The following is a 21,557-nucleotide window of genomic DNA, read 5'->3' on the forward strand; positions in this document are numbered from 1 at the left end:
GATGTTGACTACTTTAAATGCTGTCCTGACCTTTCAACTCGCATTATTTCAATATTTTTGTAACTCATACTTATTAGGGGTATTTCTAGTCGCTGCCTAATGGTGGCAGCACTCGAGAACTCTTTATGTCAGCCGTGGTGCTAGCTCAAGCAAACACGAAGACACTTGCCTTTTGTCTAGGACCAATAGACTGATTGTAAGATCGATATTGAGCAGCTAGCCTACTGTCGGAGTGTCAACCACCAGTAGAGCAGATTCTCGTCTCGGAAGTATTCTGAGAGCACTTTCATTTCGGTGTAACAGATGATGTCACACGTCTCAAGCCTCACGGGTTTGGAAAGTAGAAACGGAGATGCCATAGTCAGGGGTAATCGTGGAGTAGGTCTCGGCATGTCTTTGCGTTCCGTTTAGTCACTGCGTGCATTAGAATACCTCTCTATGTTTAATTTGCCTATAATAATTCAGTCAAGTTTGATTTACGTTCGACGTTTTCCGGAGTCACGAGCATATACAGACCTCAAATCTAAAACTTCTTGACGATGGTGAAGAGTCAATTGAATAAAATTTTTCTTGGATATTATCCATCGTCTAGTAAATATAAAACGTAAACCGACGTTTCGGAGATGGGACTCTATCTCCGTCTTCAGGTTCCTACACAGTTGGGCCCCCTAGATAGAGCTAATCCCTATCTCCGGACCGGATTAGCTCTATCTAGTGGGCCCAATTGTGTAGGAACCTGAAGACGGAGATAGAGCCCCATCTCCGAAACGTCGGTTTACGTTTTATATTTACTAGACGATGGATAATATCCAAGAAAAATTTTATTCAATATACAGACCTATTCTATTATTTATTTTACAAAGCTTACAAAATGAAAGCTTAATACGGGGATCGTATCTGTCTGCATGTTTTGTTTATTTGTTTGTTTATATGCACAGGTTATTTAATTGCGTTATTAATAGCTAATATGGAGTTGAATGAACTCTTCAATAGTAGGTTTGAAGGAATCTCAGATAATAGACGATTAGTGATATCTCATAGCCCATCTGGAAAGAGTAGAGCTTAACCACCACTAGCCCATACGCGATCATGACGTCGTGCTCGATTAATAATAATTAGTTAGATTTAAAAAAAAAATATTTTTATAACTTTTTATTTTGAAGATGTTGTGCCAACTAGATTATTGTTCTTGTAGCAACAGTCATATTGCATTAGTCACTGTAGCCTGCCTATTAAGGGAACGTGCGAAAGCTTGCGCTGTATCGATTACTCCGTGCGAGTAATTAAGCTGTTCAAGCGTGTGTGAGGCATCGCATTTACCAGACAATCCGCAATGAAATTAAGGAGCGCATTGTGAGCGGCAGTTGTCCGTGTAACAACTACGCGTTTCGACGTTTTCAATTCTCTTGTTTCGTAATAACTGGTGACCATTTGCAAAATGGAAAGTTTAATTTAATTTGGAAACGGGTGAAAACGTTACACAAAAATAAATAGATAAATTTTAACCGTTTGAAATCCAACGGTAACTATATGTACCACCTGATTTCGTAATCAGTAACTCTTAATTTTGATCGCAGAGTTTCTTATGATTTTTAAACCTTACATGCTTATGGTAGACGTGCTGAAACCATTTGTTTCCTACTAATAGTCCACAAATTTTCTTTTCAGTGCTATCTTCTGGGTTGTAGGGCCGTGTAGTTTGGTAGAAGATTACCTACGTTTCGAATGTCCTTTCTACATCCATCATCAGGGCGATCGCCACTGATACACTGCTCTACAACCCTGCTCTTACCGCCCTGACAATATCAAATCCTACCAAGCTGGAGAAGCTGTTTGAAACTTCGCTTTGTCGATGTGGTAAAAATGAAGAACTTTGTTGACTGCCTGATAGGTCTACTGTTCTGTTGAAACTCTTATCAATCCGCCACTTTTAAAAATGCTGAATATCGGGATAGCGTTACGCAAACAAACGAATATTTTTCCTTGTGGGTCTACACAGTAGAAAAACGTAGTCAATTGCTCTGACGGATGAGCTTAAATGACACGTGTTTCAAAAGAAAATGCTTAGGAAAATATTTGTACCTAAGAAGGGTAGTCAGAGGACACATTAGGACATCGAATAAGTAGGAACTTCGTTATTCTTACAGGTCGCCTAGCATTGTTAACGGAGTGAAGTAAAGAAATCTACAATAAGGCAGACATCAAAACAGTAGATGTCAATTTTCGTTCTGAAACCTCTTGGAAAGCGAGAAAGCAGGTGGAATACGTAATAACATTGGATAATGACATTCTTCGACGGCTGTGAGGTGTGAAACGTAAACTAATTTGCTTGTTAAAAGTAGGCCTTGGTAAAGTATTTACTGTTACTGAAGTTTTGTTACGTTTTACGAAGTGTTTGCTTTGAAAACTTTTATTTGTACTAGTGGTACGGATTTTAAACAGCCTAAATGAAATGGTGGGCTTTGATTTTGTGGTGATGAAGCTTCGGGTTCAGATTTCGGGGAGATAATAATAATTATAATAACTACAGTGTCTATTTATTTATCATAATTAGGTTTTTTAGTGATGAGGCTTTGTGGTCTGTCTGAATTCATAATTACTTCTGAAATACCGAATCCTTTCAGAATTTTTTTATGATTTATTGAACGGGGTGCGAGGTCAGGCCATTTCAATTCCGCTACCATTAATTAGGTCTTCAAGAACAAGACAGCATTGAAAAAGCAGAATATCTATCCATGCCTCTAGCGAGGTTCGACCCCTGATTCCAGTGCAGTAAAGACTGACGTCTTGGGAAGCGTTGTTAGTGTAATACGGATAATGATATAAATATAATAAAGTGTCATTGAAGACAACAGCTACATGCAGTATTCTAGTGGGGAAATTCTGAACAAACAATTGATTGTCTACTGATTGAATGACCGCCACTCGATTCCTGAGCGGCTCTGCACCCTGGGAACGCTTTCCCCCGCCAAAAGCAGCCATCGTGACGAATTGCTCTGTATTATAAGCGAGCGTTATTTAATTATACGGGAAGTGTGAAGGCAGATTAGCATCTCGCAGTGCAAGCCAGTCTCTCGTTTGGCAGGGCAGGCTCTAATCATCTCTAATTGTGGACACAATGAGCCAATTTGCAGAGCAAACATGCAGCTTGTTAGTCTGAGTGTTCAAACCACGTCGCCAGGTTTTCCTTAGGCACTACTTGTGCAATTATTCACACAATTCGTTGCGAAAAGCATGTCGTTGGAAGTCACTGGACCTTTGAAGCCGAAGCTTATTTAAGTATTTAAGAATTTAGTCCGTACCGCGAAGAAAACTCAACACCTCTCCCTTACATAGTTCAACCGTTTGTCGTAATTGTAGACATGTGAGGAAATAATTGTTGTTCACTTTGAAAATCATAAGAGACTCATAAATACACTGTGTGGGCAAAATTTGGATTTAGGCATAGTTCGTTAATGTAGATGATAGGCCTATATATAGGCCTAGTTAACACTAGATTTCAAAGGTTTAATTCCCGCCATTAGTAGAACCAACATGGCGGTCGTGCTAAATTTAAGGTAGGTCAGTGTGCTACTTAGTGTGAGCTGATGTATTAGTGAAAGGTTAAAAAATATGAGCGAAGATTTTTTTGTACAAAGTAAGAGAACATTATGGCTTAAGAAGACTGTCTTTCGGGATGTTGAACCGTAAAAACAGTAAAAACTGACCGACGTTTTAGAGGTACTTACTGAATCCGTCATCAGTGAGGTGGTAATCGTGATGAAAGCAGTAAGCACCTATGAAACGTCGGTCAATTTCTAACCAGATTACGCGGCGCAACGACCCAGAAAAATTGTGTTCTTATACTCGCTGCCTTGAGAACCTGAAATTTCATAAACATTATGGCTGGCGCTCAAAATCGTGTACTATTTCTGTTTGGTGCATCGTCAGTATGACTATATTTAATCACGTGACTCTAAGAGTTTGGCCATGAACATGGAGACAGTGCGCTGTATACTTGAGTTATTGCTGATGACTCTCGCGTCCTGGAAATCTGGAGTCCTGGAAATTTGTTGCGAAGTTAAGCCTAACTAACCTCCCTGGAACAAGCGACAATTATTTATAAATTTATTATACTTACAACCAAAATTTTTCGGAAGTCCGCCAGTAGGCTTTTTGAATCCAATTATTTCCATTTTAATATTACTCTCCCATCTGTAGATTTGTTTTCGCTCGATGCATATCGGGAGGTCCGGAGTCGCGTTAATTAAACTGTGTATGACGAAGCGACAGTCTGTGATTACAGTCAGACGTACTTTACCTCGTCATTACGTCTAGCCGTTTGGGTTATCATTACACAAAGTCAGCGCAGGGCGCCTGTACACGCTTGCCTGAAAACATCGGTCCCGCACTGACTGCAGGAACACGCCAATTAACACGTGCCCACTCCTTTCTTTGGCCTCGATATTTATTTGTTACAAATGCAAAATATTATAAAGGAAAAATTAAAATTTATTTTTCTTCGTTTAATTAAGTATGTCCTAATGTAACCGTTTACTTCTTGTATCTTTTCACCATTCATTCGACAACATTTATGATTTGACGTTTTCGCGGTAGTGAGTATGAGAACAGCAGGGATCTCTGAAACGTCGGCAAACTTTGACCAGACTACACGGCTCTAAAACCCAGAAGACAGTCACCATTTGACAAAATATTTGCTGAAATACTGAACGAATGTTTTATATGCGTGTCATATCAACTTTATCTTTTAATTAAGCTGTACTTAAATTATTAAAATGAATTAGAACTAATGAAACACGTCACTTCGCATTTTCTTGAACAATGGAAATCAATGCCAATTCTGTCTCGTTACATGTGAAATATTTTAAACTGCATTTAAAGATTTTAATATCGCGTGCACTTTCACTTTGTTTGTACATGGACCGTTTCTGACAAAACCGGTAACTTCGATTTAAGCGTCGTGCAGGCTAAAGCAGAGGGTTTTTTTTTACGCCAGTAAGGAACACAGTTAAATTCGCTTAAAAACTTTTAAATGTAGACCGCTAATATACCAGATGATAAGGAAATTCGTTCAGTTGTTTCGAAATAAACGCGTGCGGACGGACATACTAAGACGACATCCCCGCTATGTGTTTATTTCGTGTACCAAAACGCATGAAGAGATCTGAACTGGAGTAAGCTTTAATGTCGTCGTGGTGACGAACTACTTGAGAAAACGGAAAATGTTTTCTGAAATGTCGCTACCTGCCACAGGTTGCTCACGAACCCGTAATGACTTTAATGAACAACTTATTCGTGCCGTGGTGCAGTACACATCCCAGTGGTTACCTTTGTCCTTCTCTGATCTTGAAAATAACGACACACGATGAGAAAGCGGGAGCCATTATACACGATTAGTGCTATTGGTCTCGGCAAACTTGGAGGCCTGGTCGTCGAGTGTCGTGTCATTACGGACCGAAGAATGCCCGGCACATTCTATCTTGGGGCGACCCGTGGACTTTGAACAAAATGCTCGTTTCATTATTTTAATTCAGGAACATGTCATTACTGTGGGATGGATACAGCATAATTACGGGACCAATGTAGCCAATCACGAGACTGCTCTCGCTAGGGCGATCGCACATTGGCTGGTCTTGTCCACCGGCCACAGGGATGTACATCGCTCGAGAGACTCGTCAGCTCACCCTCTGCATCCGGAAGTTCGAACGCGGTAACAGAATTCCGCCACGGACCATCGCCTTAACCCAGCTGAGCTAGACCACGCAACAGACCTTTCCGTGTTTCTTTGCCGTATTTTTCACCTGTCGGCGCATTTTGTGCAGCCCTGGAAGGCACGCACGAAGCAAGGACAATAAATTGGTACTTGTCGGAGGTAGCAATTTGTGTGAGATGTTGATCTTCCTACTCGCGTATTACAAATCGTGATGGAGCCCCACCTCCAACAATCATGCGCTTGTACGCCATCTTGGGCATTCCTCTGTAATTTCATGTGTGGGCAAATTCTCGGCCGCCGGCCCCGCAATTTCCATATCACATTTGCGCCATTTTTCTCTACAGTTTGATTTCCCACGGTCGGTGTTCAGTGTGCCGAGTTTGGTTAGATTCTACCAACCAGTGGGAGTCATGTCTCAAAACTCCGCCGATCAAATCATGACCGGTCCCTTCACTTGTGCGTAGGTAATTCAGTCATCCGCCTTAACGGCCAGTGACCCCCCCCCCCCCCGCCTCAGAGAAGACGAAAATCTCGTTCTCGTGGCGTTTTCGCCACCGGAATCGACGTCTTCCTCGATTTAGACCATTTCTGCGACGTCTTAGTTCGCTGTTCCGCAAAGATCTTAATGTTCCACTGAAACAATCATTGCGAAGTATTGCAAATGATTTCATGCACGTGAAGCTAATAGTCGCCTTTCCAGTCAGAAAATTCTCTTACTTTTGTGGGACCCCAAAATTCGTTACCGTGTTCACAAGATCCCGCCTCTGGTCCCTGTCCTGAGCGAGATGAATCCAGTCCACAACCTCGCTCTTTCACTCCACCGATGTTTATTTAAGACAGGGAACTTTGTTAATTTTGTTGCTGATGTTTTCAGCGAGCTTAAACGATGTTATGGAAACTTACAAATTTCCAAATTTCATATACGTTTTCTCGTGCTTAGTCTGCAAGTTCAGTGCCATGTGTAATGTATTTTAATATTCTATATATTTTTACAATGAGGGGTAATCAATTCCCAGACTGAAGGACCACCCCTTGTGAGCTGTTCATGATTGCTTATTTGTAGTTAAACTCTATTAAGAAATGTAACCTTTTGAAGCCGCAGCTCATCTAAATATTATCAAAGAAAACAACATTTCACAATTACGAAGAACATTCGGTTAATGACGACCGCGCGTATGGCCTCTCAGTCACACGGCTCATTGAATGAAATTGGACGAACGAGTGAGTGCTTTTACATTGAAACGAAACATACGCAAGTTTTTAATTTGTCTTCCCACACATCTTCTTGTGCTGTTCGGGCTGCAGTTCTAATTTATCAAGGCAAAGAAGCCGCTCAGTCAGCGTCAGGAACTCTAGATTTATACTCGCGAGGTGGGCCTACCAGTTCCACGAATCAGCATCGTTAAACAACTTAAAAATTAAACATCCACGAACTAAATTGCTTACGTGGCGTGATTTAATATCTGATATTCCCACATTTACCTGGAGAGAATGAGGAAGACCACAAACACATTGGGATGATACGCTGCGTAGCTCCACTTAGCCACGTGACTCACGGCACAGTTACCCAGTGTCTTGTGTCCTGTATTTGGTTAGTGGAATAAACTGCGTTTGTCTGAACAACAACCGGCTCACCTCTATAACGGAGATCCAGTGTGTTTTCTGGGAGGTAGGACAGAACTGTTAAATTCTATTTAAATGAGCTTTTTTCCCTTCAAATTTAGTGTTTTAGTAAATTATCTTAGGAGAAAAATCATTCTTGTGTTATTCTATCAAACCAGAATTGTGAAGATGGCTGTTATCTGGGCTGTTGCGCCGTGTAGACGTTTCAGAGGTCATTGCTGCTTATCGCCCTGATGATGGAGGCAGCAAGGACCTCTGAAGTTGTATAATTCGAGGGGCGATGCAGTTTCGTTTAGTTTACGACGTTTCGTTGACTGTTCATGCTTCGTAGCATCGAATGCCAGGATGGTTGTAAGTGATAATTTCGAAGGGACTCCGAAAGAAGCGGCCGTGGGGTATTTTAATGCAGTATGTTGGTATACTGGTATGTGACGGAAGCGTCGCTTATGACAGCGGGTTTTAGCTGCTGACGTCTGCGTCACAGCGTATGTCGCGGGTTGCAGTCAGCCTGTGATCATCGCTGACAGACAAAGTTTCGAGGTTGAGAGAAAGTTCCCACCGCTCAGACGTCATTAAGGGCCTATAAGCCAAATAAATTCGTATGAATACAGTTAGACAATGTGGCATTAACTGACATGTCATTTGTGAGAAGGCAGAGGCAGTTCCGGGATGCACTGCACGCACTTCCTGCTGGCTGTTTTGTGACTGCTCGCCGGAAAATTGAGCGATGGCTCGTCAACTTTCCAGCCCGAAATGACTCCAAGGAGTATAGTTCTTCTCTCAGAGATTCAGCATTTTCCTGTCATGGCCACGTGAGGAACTCTGAAGCATTCACTGTGGATTCTTGAAACTTTGTATGGTGATCGATTGTCGTAAATGTAATAAAGCAGTGGTATTCAACCCTTTTTGTTCGCGTACCCCCAGATATAATTTATCTTCAACTTTGTACCCCCAAAGTTGTTGGTGTATAATTCAAGTTATACATAGTATATAATCTACATCTAAAATAAATTACATTACAGATTATTCAGTGTTAATCATAGAATATATATTTTTCTTTTAAATTTCACGTACCCCCTAAGATGTCTTCGTGTACCCCCGGGGGTACGCGTACCCTAGGTTGAATACCACTGTAATAAAGCAGGCATAGTCCTGCTGAACATTGGCCCTATTTAGAAAAAAAGTGTAATATACCAGCATAGAAACTTCACGAAATGTTTTGGTGTTATGGCATCTTAAGAATCGTTGTAACTTCACGTGTGACACGTTACCTGCTATATCTGACCCTTTGGAATCCTTAAATGCGCCACACGAGGAGAATGTGATAATTCTTGCTCGTTTTTAACTGATAAACTTCCCGAAATATTTCGTCAATGGAATTTCTCACAACTTTGTCAACGTATACGAAACTCGTTTTATGCTAAACGGTCGTTAGCATCTAATCGGCGGTGCTGCAATACTCACAGGTTTGATTTATTCTTTGTTCTGCCGGAGCTGAGAAGTGGAGATGCTTATCTCGACTAAAGAGAAAAGAGCTCGCAGGGTAATGGCGACCCAACACGCGACGGAAACAATTAGAGCCGGTATCGCAGGAAGCTGCAGCGTTGGCCCTGCGATGTTCACTTCTTTAAAAACTGTGTGTTTTACATGCGAAACGACTGTTCATATATTCCTTTATTTTGTGGCCACGCGACGCGTGTCGTCGTAACGAAATTCGTTATGTTTTAGTCCCTTCAAGTCAATACTTGTTGGTTCGATTCTTGTCTTGTTTAACCACGGCTTGTTCACTTGTGAACAAGTAAGCGTAGCTTTGTTCGGCTCGTTATAGCCCAGTGACGGATCTGAAGCTCGGCCACCGCTGATATCATAGACTATCACGTTCATATTTGCGTGAAACCTTTTTATATTACGCTAAGAGTCAACTGATCAAGAATTGTAGCTCCTGACATTGACTCCACGTGAAGCGTTACCTAGGACAGAAGTGTAACTGCTGCCAGAAAAGGGAAGTGTAAAGCGTGATCCGCCACTGCTGCCGCTTGTTTGACAGTACAATTGCATCCACTTTTTGTTCTGCTCATGAGAAAATATCCAGGAGGGGGCTCTAAGTACTATAAAATGGGATAACTCTTTTGTAATGTGTGTATTGTGGACACACTTAATGGCCACAAAAATGGCTGAGCAGTCACCGGAACACCGCAACCTTGAATGACGTCACGCAATATGGCGGCTACTTGACAGTTGACTTGTTATTGTTATTCGTTTCATAATGATATTATTTTTTGTGGAAGCGGCAGTCCTATTACGCTCCATTATGCAGTTTCCTGTTTATCCAGGCCTCGAACCGGCGTCTTTCCGCGCAGAGCCACATGTCTGAGTCCTCGGAAGCTCAGCGGGCGAGGAAACGAATTCGTTTAAAGCATTAGCTCCAGGTTGCATCTACGAAGGCGAGGAAGGTGTGAGGAAGTTATCAGATTGCAGCGCTCGACGGACTGGGCTGACACCCTGATTGACTGACTGACTGACTGACTGACTGACTGACTAGCTAGCTGCGTAGGCAGCTGACTAAATCGAGTTTCTAGAAGACTAACTGACTGATCTGAGGATTTAGCCCGTGTGACTGCCTGGAACGCCCAAATATGTGATCAATTTAGCAACAAAGCGACTGCCTGACGAGCGTCTAGAATCTTAGTTTCTGAATTGAGCCTTTTAAGAGGTTTCCCCACCACCGCTCTGTATGTGTTTCTTGTGTTCCCCAGTCCGTCTAATCGTCGTAATTTCAGTCGCAACAAAACTAAGCGAGTTCCTCGTTGTGCAATCTCCTCCATTTATCTCCTAACGCTTTGTTTCCACGTCTTTTTTGTGGCGGTGTTAGATGTGACTCAACTTCTTTTCTGTGTAAGTTAATGTAATGTTTGTAGCAACTGAAATGTAGGAGAGCACACACTTATCCACGATACGGTTTGTTGAACGCGTAAATGTGATCGCAGCACCGGGGTTTGATTCACGGCAAGGCTACGGAGAGCTCTTTTCGTCACAATTCTGCCCATATCGGATCATCCGGGCTTCTGTCTAAAGGATTCCGGCAGTAGAACGGCCACAGCGTATGAAGACAGCCACGCTTTATCAGCGTAGGTCAATGAGACGGTGGAACTGGGCTGGGCAAGGTATCTCTGATGTTTTCTCACTTTTTGAAAGCTGTTAAACATAAGAAGTCTCAATTCAGTTCACATTGTCGCCGGACGTCTTGATAAACTGTCCTAATATAGCCGTAGGCATGTTCCTCGTTCTGATTTATTGTCGGCTGTAAGGCGTCTCATTTGAACACCGTCCGGTTGTCCTTTCTTCGAAAGAACTGCGAGCGGTACGGTGGATGTGGATCGAAGGCTACTTCCGCTGCTCACTGACGGAGTGAGGGCACTGCGTGACAGGTGCCACATCCAGCGGGTCTCGAGCCACGGACATTTACATACAATGGACCCGAGCTGTTTAATTGCTGGCTTCCTGGTGCTAAGCGCTGGCCGGACGCTAGTTAACTAATTTATAATGTTCCTAGGAGGATAGCTGGAGTGGCAGGGTGTCGTTAAACAAACACGAAGATTTCTAGTTTTCATTCGTGTGCTGTAGCCGTAGTAGGAACGGACACAGTTCCGGAAAATAATGCCCCGAAGTTGCGTACGTAATTTAAAATACCAGATATGAAAGTCGTGGAGTGACAAAGATAGATTAGATTAGACACATCGTAAACCAGAATTTTAATATTTGTAGTTAGATGTGATGGTCACGGTGGTCTAGCGGTTAGAACGCTGGCCTTGTAATCCTGGGGGTCTCGGGTTCGATTCCCGGCGGTGCCCGAATTTATAACTTGTGTTGGGCAAGGCCGTGGTCTAGGCAACACGGAGTTTTCCTCCGTGGCATCCCAACAATTACTCCATTCACACACAGAAGAAGGCAATGGCAAACCACTTCTGGATCATCTGCCAAGAACGTATATGAACAGGTCCCAGTCCGAGAAAAGGACTGAAGGATTCTGTTCATATGGACCTGTCGTCAGACAGAACACTAAATAATAATAAGATGAGGTGGACCTACAGGTTTAGTCTGCAGCAGGCGTATCAAACTGAGCGTCGCTTAGGAAGAATTGAATGTTGTGGTAGCCATCACAGGGGCGGGGAAAATCACAAGCGACTACTTTTAATATTTCGAAGCGTTGGCTTAAGAGTCGCCAATATTTTTCATTTTTCTGGTTTCCCATAAGCACACACAAATGTGAATTTAATTGAAACACATTTGTACGTCATAAGATTCAAATGCAAAATATTACTAACATAATATCGCAAACGGGTTTACATATCATTCAATAATTCTCTTTCACGCTTTGTTTATTTGTTCTTTCTATCATTTGCTAACTTTTCCAGCTAAATGTTTAAATAAGCCGCGAACTTTGTGTATTTATTTCTAGTTTGACTGTCAGTTATTCGGAGTAGGCTGTATTGTGTCACAAATAGGAAGAATATGAAAGGAAATCCGGTCAAATTTAAGGTTTTGTCTCTGCATTTGCCTGGAGGGAACGAGGAATATCACAAAATATCTCAGTCATGATGGCTGATCTCCGGACGGAAATCTGAACTCTGCTTCGGCGTGTAACACAGGGTTGTATAATGTTACAAAATTACATGCGGGTCACACAGAACAAAGAACGCCTGATGTAGGCCTACATTTGACGGTTGAAGTCAGCAGGTGTTTATAAACCTGCACGGCGAAGTCAAGAGGAAAATGGATTCTTCGACGAACTTCAGTCGCACTTCACTTCCACTCTCAGTGCCAGTCCGAAAGTCCTCCGCGACCCGTTAATGGGATTCCCTTATCTTGAACGCGCACATGAATTAGTAAACGGTGTTCAAGTCCTCACGAGAGAGCCACTTTGTCTCACAAATTAGAGCGCTTTTCGTAAGGAATAGCACGAGTTCGATTCTCGTTGACGGCAATGTTGTCTATCACATTATCAGGTGCGACTCCGGGGGAATGTACTTACGCCTAGTACGATTTGAGGTTCTCACGTCGGTGAGTCTGAAGATTGGTGTCTTCTGGGTTGTTGCGCCGTCTAGTCTGGTGGAAGTTTACCGACGTTACAGAGGTCCTTGCTGAATCCATCATCATGGCGTCGGTAAACTTCTGCAGCAACCCTACTTAAGCCTATGTAGCATAGTATGAATCGGGCAGCGTCTAGTCTGTTATTTCGAAAGACTTTCTTTCGTTTTGGCAAACGGAGAATTCTTTGGACTGGCCCCGATTTTCTTCTAGAAGCAGCTCAATGATGATCTCCACCGCGTAGGTGACAGTCTCCTGATGAGGAAGGAGGGGAATTATGGGGCTGACGAAGACTTGAAGAGAAACGACACAGATTTTAATGTCTTTACACCTACTTACAATGCTAACGTACTACAATGCCGGGTTCATGGGGTCACTGTGTGCAGCCCGCGATATTCAGCTTCTGCAGCAATCTGCGCGCGCTGTCTACCTGCCCCGTGGCGCACGTCGTGACGTAGTGAGCGACGTGCGCGACGCTCGTTTCTGCGCTTAGTGCTTGCGTCCTGATGATGCGCGCTACGGCGCCCACGTCTTGAGTCACGTTTCGCACCTGCGAACAAGGACCATGACTCTGGCTCAGACGACGCCACCCGAACTCAAGAAACCTTAATGCAAATTGTTACACGACCAAAACTTGACAAACGTGGAACTTGTGACTCACCACGTCGAACAGACACGTGATAGTCCCTGTCCCCGACAAGCAGGCAGCCATGTCACCCGCTGCCGTGTCGATGCGTTGCAGTGCTTCGCTGGTGAGGTTGCTGATAACGGCTACCGGAACTTCAACTTCAACCGCTGCCAGGGTTGTGCAGCCATCGAGCTTCGCCATGGCCTCCCGGAGAACTAGTTCTGCCTCTTGTTCTTTGTCTGCACAGAAGGCAACAGATGAATAAGAGTTTGTGGATGTGACCTCATGACCAGGAGAGGCTGAACACCCGTTACCGACTTACCCTGGGCACAGTGTGCCGCGTCCCAGCCCGACGCTCGGGCTCTGACGACGGCCAGAGCCACATCGCCCCCCAGATCCTGCAGCGTCGAGCGAGCTTCCAGGACCGTCTGATTCGCCACTTGCAGTAAAGGGGCAGTAGCGTCGCGAACAGTGTTAACAGACTCCGCCGACAATGACTTCAGAGTCACCCCTAGGGATCCCAGTATTCCACCCGACTCCTGAGTGCGACAGCAAACAATCCACACCGTTAGCCTCTAGCCACATTTACAAGTTAAATGCCCCTTCATTCCTGCGGGAACCACAAAGGCTCGGTTCTCCGTTCTGCGTCTTCTGGGGTCTCTGCAAAATATAAGTGAATGTTTGTTTAAAGAAAATGTTTTTCTTTTAATTTACTTTGTCGCAGATTGATGGCGATGCGCCAACAGATTAAATGTGTATGAGCCGAAATATTTGATCAAATAGGACGTAAATTCGAAATGAAATTTGACACTGATATTGAAATGCCTGGCGCTACATAATGTAATTACTAAACGATGCAACGGAGGAAGATAGAAGTCAGCAATATTTTATTAACTGTCAGTATCATTTTCTCTGAACGATATATCGATGCAGAGAAGAAATCCTTGTGCACCACAATTCCGCCCTTCTAGTAGGGATAACTAACCGACCAATTACCTGATCGGCTCCCGAACCACCTAACTAATTAACTAACAAGCTGGTTAAGTAAAACTCGACAATTATTAGCTTATTTCTTGTTATCATGGAATCCAACATTTCATGACCGTGTCGCCTTTTCATTATCTGCTTAGTCACGACACTCGCGATGACGAAAGGGAACCAAATTTGGTGGCTACTCACCCCAAATGTCGCCGTTGCGAAGCTTGCTGTCAGCAGCACAATCACGATCATGGCGCTGAGTGTCCGCGTGGCGCGACCGTCACTTTTATACACGCGGCCTGGCCTTCATCTGCCGCTGCCGTTGCGCAACCTAAGCCGCCACTCGCTGCTCATGATTTTCTTTAGTCACTCCACGCGTTCCTCTGTCGTACAAGAACGAAGGAATCGAGGCCTATCGCCAATCGTCCGTCACTCGGCTGTGAGAAGTTCGGACCTTGTCCGAGTGTAAAAATAAGGTTAATTTTTTTATCTATTTGTTTGTTTATCCATCGTTTCTTCCTCTATTTCTTCCTTTCTGTATTTCTTTCGTGTGTTCGCCTGAGCTGTGTGAACCCCCAGCTGTTGAGCTCACTGCAGTGAAGAACCACGACATGCAGAACTTTTCTGTAAAACTACATCGCTTTATTTACGTATTACTTGTTTCGTGCAGTGTAGTCAGCTCTAATATGTCTAATATATATAATTTATTTAGGTTATGTAACGCAATAATTAAAAAGCTACACTGGAGACAAGTCTTTTTTTTTTTTAAATTCCGATCTTGTGATTGTGAGGTTGGAAGTATTCGAGGATCGTTTGCATCGCGTTCTCTCGTCCCTTCTTTTGATACTGGTTAATGTTGATTTGTATACGAAAGACAGTTTTAGAGACAAAAGACAGACCTGTCAGCGAGTACAAGAACTTGTCGCCCAAGCGTCGGTCTGCGAGCGTCGTCAGGCGACCGCGCTCGAGCGATTCTGCAGTACCTCCACGGCCCGTATCTGACTGACTGACTTACTAAGTTGACAAATGAAGCAATTACCATTCGTTTCGTTTTGTTATTATTTTCGAATCTTCCAGCACTTAACACACAATTGGATTGTTAAAATTTAATAATAAATCGCTCGTCTTTGCCACCTTGTCAGCTCGCAGAACGCAGCTGCTTTGAGTAGAGCTAGACCCTGGAGATACACCTGCAGTTTGGGGAACTTACCATTTCTTTCTGCTTTATTTCCTTTCATTTTCTCCTTTCTTCCATTTTCCTTCTCTTCTATCTATTTCCTTTCTTCCTATCAAGTATTGTGTTTCAGTTCTGCCATCTGTTGGCGGACGTGGTAATCATGTATGAAACAACTTAACAGGCCACTAAATTTTTATGAGGCCAGTGTACAGGAAGCATAAGGGGAGGCGTCACGCAAACTAATTGTTCCCTCACGCACGCAAACACATGGGAGTCTCTTGTTACGTTCCGATTTTAGGTCACAATCCCCCACTGCCATCTCACAGTCCCCCACTGCGCTGTTTTTTCTCGCTTAATACATAAACATTGCCTCATTGCAGAATATCGAACATGCCTTTGAGAAGGGTCGCGCCTTCAGAAAGCTATCAAAAGTGTTTGCTTCCTTCAAAGCTTTGCGTAAAAGTTTCTTCGCAAAGAAGATTTTAAAAAGAAAGTTGTTTTTTTTTCTTTAAAACAGATCCCTCAAATGTTTAGTTTGTTCTCGTTGCAGAGTCTCAAGACAGCGTGTCACATAGTGGAATGTAGTTAGTCAGAACATGTGTATCACCGTTTCAAAAGAATAAAAATCTTACGAATTTTTTTAACATATTTTACGAAACACCCTGTTATAGATTTGTTCCTGTGGTCGAATACTTTCGTTGGGTTGCTCTGTGCACGAAAATCGCGTTTTTTTAAAATCCAGTTGCCTTTAAAACCCGACTATCATAGGCTGAAACATACTTTTTGTATCGCCCTGTTCACAAACAAACGTACGGATGAATCTGATTGGTCACAACCGGTCGTGCGTACGCCCACTCTTAGAAAGCATCGAATGAACTTTCCCGCTTGCTTCTGGAACAAGTTTAAAAAGAGAATTGAGCGGTGTCTTGTCTAATCTCGGTATGCAGATTACTGCTCGCACCCCTGTACAGTCGCGTCCATTGTGAAATGGAACACGCCAGCGGGACGTGTCGCCTTGACTGTGTGTCTGGCGGTCTACTGCGTCGTGGCAGGGACTGTCCCTGAATCAGGCTCGTCGCGATGTGGCTGCACAATTCCCAAGCCATGAATACCAAGCGCGCGATGTCTTTCAGCTGTTCCATACTAGCGATCGTGTCTCTTCGCCACAGCAGACGGCGCAAGACGAACGATTACTCAACAACAGAATATTAATGTGTCTCCAGGCCGCGATGCCGATACCTTAACAAAGAAACTTAATCAGTAAGTTCACAGTGAAGCCCTGTTACATCAGGACATGAACAACCCTCTTATACCAACAAACAAACAAACAAACGGACGGACGTTCTCGGTATGTTGGCAGTTTGCAATGCTCTTATTATGTATTTTACTCTTATCAAGAAATTTTTTTAAGGATATGAAATCAAAATCAAATAATGTGAGACAATCGGGAAAACTGACGTGAAGAGAGAACTGGATGAAAGTATAATATTAAAATTGATGATTTTCGTCTTCTGGGTTGTTGCGCTGTGTAGTCTGGTAGATGTTTACCAACGTTTCAGAGGTCATACTGCCTCCGTCATCAGGGCGACAGGTGAACGGAGGTAGTATGACCTGTGAGACGTTGATAAACATCGACCACACTACACAGCGCAACAACCCAGAAGACAGAAATCTTCATCGCCCTGATGACGGAGGCAGTATGACCTCTGAAACGTTGGTAAACATCGACCAGACTACACAGCGCAACAACCCAGAAGACGGAAATCTTCATACTCATCGCCCTGATGACGGAGGCAGTATGACCTCTGAAACGTTGGTTAACATCTACCAGACTACACAGCGCAACAACCCAGAAGACAGAAATCTTCATACTCATCGCCCTGATGACGGAGGCAGTATGACCTCTGAAACGTTGGTTAACATCGACCAGACTACACAGCGCAACAACCCAGAAGACGGAAATCTTCATACTCATCGCCCTGATGACGGAGGCAGTATGACCTCTGAAACGTTGGTTAACATCTACCAGACTACACAGCGCAACAACCCAGAAGACAGAAATCTTCATACTCATCGCCCTGATGACGGAGGCAGTATGACCTCTGAAACGTTGGTTAACATCGACCAGACTACACAGCGCAACAACCCAGAAGACAGAAATCTTCATACTCATCGCCCTGATGATGGAGGCAGTATGATCTCTGAGACGTTGGTAAACATCGACCAGACTACACAGACGGAAATCTTCAAACTCACCGCTGTGAGAACCTCAAGTCTATAATATTAAAATTATATCAAATCTAAAACTTCTTGACGATGGTGAAGAGTCAATTGAATAAAAATTTTCTTGGATATTATCCATCGTCTAGTAAATATAAAACGTAAAACGACGTTTCGGAGATGGGACTCTATCTCCGTCTTCAGGTTCCTACACAGTTGGGCCAACTAGATAGAGCTGATCCCTAGTCCCATCTCCGAAACGTCGTTTTACGTTTTATATTTACTAGACGATGGATAATATCCAAGAAAATTTGTATTCAATATTAAAATTGTTCCTAAAGACCTAAGTTGTGGGATGGATTCAGCTGGCTCAGAATTGGATCCACTTCCTGGCTCTTGTGAACACAGTTGAATTAATAACAATAAAGATATAATAGTAATGATGATGATGTTAATAATCATTTCGTTAGGAGCAGCGTGTCGCTGGCGTTCTGTAGCCGTCTTGATTTCTTTCCCGATACTCGCCTTGGAAAAACAAACAGCGAATTACAAGCCTGGCGCGTTATTAATGGCTGCCAACTTATGAACTTAAAAGTAATAAACCCTCGGGCTTCGAGGCGCGGGCCTCCAAGGATTGAAAACAATAGAAGCTAGTGGAGCGTGCGGACATTAAGTATTCACAATCGATTTGTTTGTTAAGACCAATAACCGTATCAAAGAGTGGAAACACAATGCGTGATAAAAAAAGGTGAGAGATAAATTGGGGGAAATGATTTTACACTTGGCTTTGCGTGGGAACTGCCCCATCTGACTCCGCGTTACCACAAAAGGGCGGTAGCAGCGCGATTCACACGAGGAGGTGCTGATATTAAATATTAGCGGAGTGAAAGCGCAGTTCACATGAGGAAAGGCCCCTACCGTTGTGTCGGAACTCGACAGTGATTCCCGTCTTTTTCTCCTGCTTGTGGTTATGAACCCGAAACGTGTTAACATTCTGAAAATTATTTCCTGAGCAACACGTTTCGATTAGAATCTAGTCATCGTCAGGCTCCTTACGTATTTTTGTGCTGTGTACAGACCTAAGTCACTGCACAGCGACCACAAATATTTGTAATCAAAACGACAAAATTCTAAAACGTACATCACAAAAACTTCGGCCAAAGGAATTATTAAACATTTTAAAGACTCAAACATGTTATCTTATTTTGTTCAATTGAATTTCAATAGACCACTAGTTAAAAATCTTTTCATACAAAATATAACGAACCTGATGATGATTACTTATTTTATTTAGTGTTCTGTCTGACGACAGGTCCATATGAACAGGAACCTTCCATCCTTTTCTCGGACTGGGACCTGTTCATATAAGTTCTTGGCAGATGATCCAGAAGTGGTTTGCCATTGCCTTCTTCTGTGTGTGAATGGAGAAATCGTTGGGATGCCACGGAGAAACCGGGGAAGCCCCCGGAGGAAAACTCCGTGTTGCCTAGACCACGGCCTTGCCCAACACAAGTTATAAATTCGGGCACCGCCGGGAATCGAACCCGAGACCCCATGATTACAAGGCCAGCGTTCTAACCGCTAGACCACCTCATCTTATTATTATTTAGTGTTCTGTCTGACGACAGGTCCATATGAACAGGATCCTTCCATCCTTTTCTCGGACTGGGACCTGTTCATATACGTTCTTGGCAGATGATCCAGAAGTGGTTTGCCATTGCCTTCTTCTGTGTGTGAATGGAGAAATCGTTGGGATGCCACGGAGAAACCGGGGAAGCCCCCGGAGGAAAACTCCGTGTTGCCTAGACCACGGCCTTGCCCAACACAAGTTATAAATTCGGGCACCGCCGGGAATCGAACCCGAGACCCCAGGATTACAAGGCCAGCGTTCTAACAGCTAGACCAACTTCTGATAAGACGATTAAATAGTCTATGAAATGTTGTTCAACTAATACAAGTGTGTTCAGTAATGGTGATTGAACAGAACTACCAATTCCCTATAGTGAGTGAAGATTTCTACAACTGTCTTACTGACAGTAACACGTAACCTTCTTTCTGCTTACAAACCTAACTCTCTGCAACAGGCATTGCTCTCTTATTGAGCCCCACACAATTTTCCCTACGCGGGAGTAACGTTAGATAGTGCTTCACGCTACGTCCGTTTTACATGCGGACACAGTGGCGTTCCTCACCTTAGTGAGGCGTGCGTGCTTCCTCAAGTATCCGTTTTTGTTTTGTGAGTGGTTCTTAGAAACTCGATGAAATCCTAATTGAGTTTTATGTACTGACCTCCGTATGTGTCGATTGTGCTGAGTCGCTCGCGTGTGAACCACGCGCTGGCCGCACAATGCCCCACAAATTGAATACATGGCGTCGCTCAACGGAAATAAGTTTACATTGTGCTGTTAGCGGGCGGTAATTAACGGACACAAACAATCTCGCATCGATTTCTCTCTTGCTGCCAGGCGTACGTACATAGCTATCGTCGGCCATTTAAATCGAATTCAAAATTCTGTAGCTTAGTGATCTGCGGTCATTGAAAGGCGCCTGTCTGCAAGGTTTTGTGCTAATCTCCGGTACAGACTTCGTCTGAGGTAACAGCTTCCTACCTGCTCATCGGTGAACTTCACGTTGTTTTCCTCAGTCCTTCCATCTAATGTGAGGTAATATACTATCGTGACTCTTCCTTTCTCATCCATCCCAATTGATAAGAGATCTGTTGTGTTTATTCGTAGCTTTAATGACTATGTGAGTAGCTGGATGGTACAGACAAATGTCGAATGATAAAATGATTAATAAATATTGATTTGGAAAGGATATGGAAGGAAGTAGTCGTGGCCTAATTTAAGGTATTATATTTGGATCTGCTTGGGGGACTGACAAGAGCCTTGAACAATTTTCGCCAGGGTTACCTGTCTCCGGACCTAAATTTGAACCCAGGACTTCTCTAATACGAAGTTGGAGTGCTGACTATTTGACCACGTTCGATTTGGCAGACTTCGATTTGAACAGTTATACATCGTGACGGATCGGGGTTGAAATTTCAGTCTGATTTCAACAAGCGACGAAATGCAAATAATAGTTTCATTTGCGTTCTCGCAGTAAATTGCTGTGATATTTTCGGTCATGACTGTTTCAGCAGTTAATCGATACTACTTGTGTCTACGTTAATTTGTAACAAAATTTTGTTTATTTCAACAACAAACAACTTTCCCTCCTGATCTCGACACGTGCAGTTTACAGTGATCATGGCTACGCTCGGTTGTCGACAGTCAGCGTTACTACAATCGCACCAGACTCTGAAAACACTGGAACAGGCGTTCTTTACTCCGACCCTTCCGAAATTTCTGTGTCCAAAACGTAGCACAGTTGTCGCATTCATCTTCTCTACTATTCTAATCTAACTCACAAAATATTTATCTACTGATTTTAACTAACGGAATGAGCCGAGTGGTTGGTATTCCTGCTTCGTTTTCGGGAGGACCAGCTTCGAATCTCGGTCTCGAAAGAGGTTACCTTGTCTGATATTTTTCGTCTATTTCCTCCAGGATAGTGCAATGCTGTCATCGCTACCTATCACATCCCTTCCAATTCATTATTCATCTATCAACTATCGTTCAGTGCTTTACAGTCTGAACTGTCGTCGTTAAATAGGCCTACACCACAAATAAATAAATTTTTCAGACATTATGGACTGTTGTGTCGTAAATATGTAATTAGATATGAAAGGTAGTGAGGCAGCTGTTGAAGCTACATAAGGCCCAATTTTGCACTTTGTCTCCACGATTTAGCATATGTCACATGCAAATGTTTGCCTGCGTAAAGAACGCCAAACAGAATTTGTATTCCCATGCGTCAACGTGTGTTGATCGTACAGAACAAGTGTTTACACGTAAATCCAGCGATACGCAGCAGAACCCACCGTTGAAGCTACAGGATACGTCGATTCAGATCCGAACCGCAGACACACACCGAGGTTATGCAGCCCGCTCGGTCCCTTTTTTGTGTGCTGCAGGAAGTCAATTGGCAGCCACGTGACGCTAGCTGTAATTTACTGTAGCTTTAGGGGTGTTTAGATTTGAAGCAGCCCCCGCTATAATTTTATATCCACTTCCCTGCCGCCCCTAACA

At 43.3% G+C, this 21,557-nt stretch overlaps 2 protein-coding genes across 3 annotated transcripts in view; one reads left to right on the forward strand and one right to left on the reverse strand.

Annotated features, from left to right (window-relative positions):
* The window catches only part of LOC110838979 (ATP-dependent DNA helicase DDX31), a 108,157-nt gene that overhangs the window by 72,048 nt on the left and 14,552 nt on the right, over positions 1-21,557 (forward strand). Inside the window, exon 12 of one of the 2 annotated variants that reach the window (XM_087353039.1) lies at positions 1,669-1,791. The exons of the other annotated variant lie outside the window; for it this stretch is intronic. Within the exon in view, the coding sequence (XP_087209165.1) occupies positions 1,669-1,765 (97 nt within the window). The 3' untranslated portion in view covers positions 1,766-1,791. Of the gene's footprint in view, positions 1-1,668; positions 1,792-21,557 lie in introns of those variants that run through there. 2 annotated transcript variants of the gene reach the window in all.
* On the reverse strand, positions 12,719-14,326 carry LOC110838982 (uncharacterized). Its single transcript, XM_022082707.2, has 4 exons — positions 14,232-14,326; positions 13,375-13,591; positions 13,086-13,291; positions 12,719-12,974 (listed from the first exon to the last, which is right to left on the reverse strand). Exons 1-4 carry the CDS (start codon positions 14,280-14,282, stop codon positions 12,798-12,800), a joined length of 651 nt encoding a protein of 216 aa, XP_021938399.1. The 5' UTR covers positions 14,283-14,326; the 3' UTR covers positions 12,719-12,797.

The sequence above is a fragment of the Zootermopsis nevadensis genome, unplaced genomic scaffold, assembly GCF_977971745.1.
Source record: "Zootermopsis nevadensis isolate Lab colony 2312 unplaced genomic scaffold, Znev_1.0 Znev_ptg000002l, whole genome shotgun sequence".
Classification (NCBI taxonomy): Eukaryota; Metazoa; Arthropoda; class Insecta; order Blattodea; family Termopsidae; genus Zootermopsis; species Zootermopsis nevadensis.

Excerpts from the sequence above, each read along its gene's own strand:
- LOC110838982 (XM_022082707.2), bottom strand. The coding sequence starts at position 14,282 with ATGATCGTGATTGTGCTGCTGACAGCAAGCTTCGCAACGGCGACATTT. Across the intron at positions 13,592-14,231 it reads TCGCAACGGCGACATTTGGG|GAGTCGGGTGGAATACTGGG; the intron begins GTGAGTAGCCAC and ends TGTCGCACTCAG. Across the intron at positions 12,975-13,085 it reads TCACGTGTCTGTTCGACGTG|GTGCGAAACGTGACTCAAGA; the intron begins GTGAGTCACAAG and ends CCTTGTTCGCAG.